This window comes from Sinocyclocheilus grahami, unplaced genomic scaffold (genome assembly GCF_001515645.1).
Source record: "Sinocyclocheilus grahami isolate Dianchi unplaced genomic scaffold, SAMN03320097.WGS_v1.1 scaffold3153.1, whole genome shotgun sequence".
Taxonomy (NCBI): Eukaryota; Metazoa; Chordata; class Actinopteri; order Cypriniformes; family Cyprinidae; genus Sinocyclocheilus; species Sinocyclocheilus grahami.
In genome coordinates this window covers 2470-3621 of record NW_015508318.1, presented here as the reverse complement: position 1 = coordinate 3621, position 1152 = coordinate 2470, and the positions used below count along the sequence as shown (strand labels likewise).

Here is a 1152-nt window from a genome sequence, read left to right as displayed (position 1 = left end):
AATATTAGTGAAAAAATGAATACAGTTACTAAATATAGAGTTTTAATGTATTAATCTTAAGATAACATGTCTTCAGGTTGCTTTTCAAAAATGCGAAACGTATTTGGCAGTACTCTGAAATGTATGAGGGTGTTCTGTCTTTCAGTGCTTGAAAACCACTAAAAAATAACTTTCATTAATCCTGTACTAAATGTCTCCTCCTGGGTCTAAAACAATCCAGTTGCAACATTTTACACTTTTAGTAGTTTATCAATACACTTCTTACTAAAAACAGTATAAAGGCGATTACAGTAATCGAGGTGAGAGAAAGTAAAAGCCCGAATTTGGTTCGAAAAGTAAAAATCAGTTTCATGTCCTCTCCTGCAGGGGCGCCACAGGCGCAAGCTGGTCTCGTGAAAGCGGAAGTGCAGTGCGCTTGTGTTACAGGCAGCACGCGCAACTTCCGTCTGGTTCAAAATATTTTTGCACTCTTTTTTTTATTTGGTAAAGTAGGGCTGATCTTCTCTCCGTGGCTGCCGCGATAGTGACCCAGTATGGACATCCAGAGTAAGTTGTCGTGTTTTACACCAGTCCTGTGTAGAGACGTGCGTACATGTGGCTGTGCTAATGTGACCGGTACATTACAGCAGAAAGACATGCGTTTAATTGGCTTCATAACAACTTATACATTATCAGTATATGCGGGTATTTTATATTGAGAGTAAAATAAAATAAAAAACCTTTGAAATTGCAGTTGTTCCTAATTGTCCGTATATGTGTAGGTTTTAGAATGTAAGTTAATTCGCAAAAAGTATTAAATGTATAACTCGCTGACCCTTTTTTAATGTCTAATAACAGGTATTGAACCAATGACACTCGGATCTCCAACCTCTCCCAAGCCTGGGGCTCAGTTTTTACCTGGGTTTCTGATGGGAGACCTGCCTGCTCCTGTCACACCTCAGCCCAGGTCTTTTGGGTTGACAGGAGGTGGGTCAGAAACAAGGTCTCCTCTTGTGGCTGGTAAACACTTATTATTCTTTTACTGCATTTCGCTAAAACCATAAGGAATTATTAAGATGCCATTTTATACATAGCACAGAAGTTACTTGGTAAGACATTTGATGCTCTTCTCCATCAGGTGGGTCTCCTCCACAGCCGGTGGTCCCAACGCCT

The 1152-nt window shown here is 40.0% G+C and overlaps 1 protein-coding gene across 1 annotated transcript in view; it reads left to right on the top strand.

Annotated features, from left to right (window-relative positions):
• The first annotated feature begins 377 nt into the window (after positions 1 to 377).
• The window catches only part of LOC107576050 (nucleoporin NUP53-like), a 2705-nt gene continuing 1930 nt past the window's right edge, over positions 378 to 1152 (top strand). Inside the window, exons 1-3 of the mRNA XM_016262320.1 lie at positions 378 to 546; positions 838 to 999; positions 1118 to 1149. Coding sequence (XP_016117806.1) covers positions 534 to 546; positions 838 to 999; positions 1118 to 1149 — 207 coding nt within the window. The 5' untranslated portion in view covers positions 378 to 533. The remainder of the gene's footprint in view (positions 547 to 837; positions 1000 to 1117; positions 1150 to 1152) is intronic.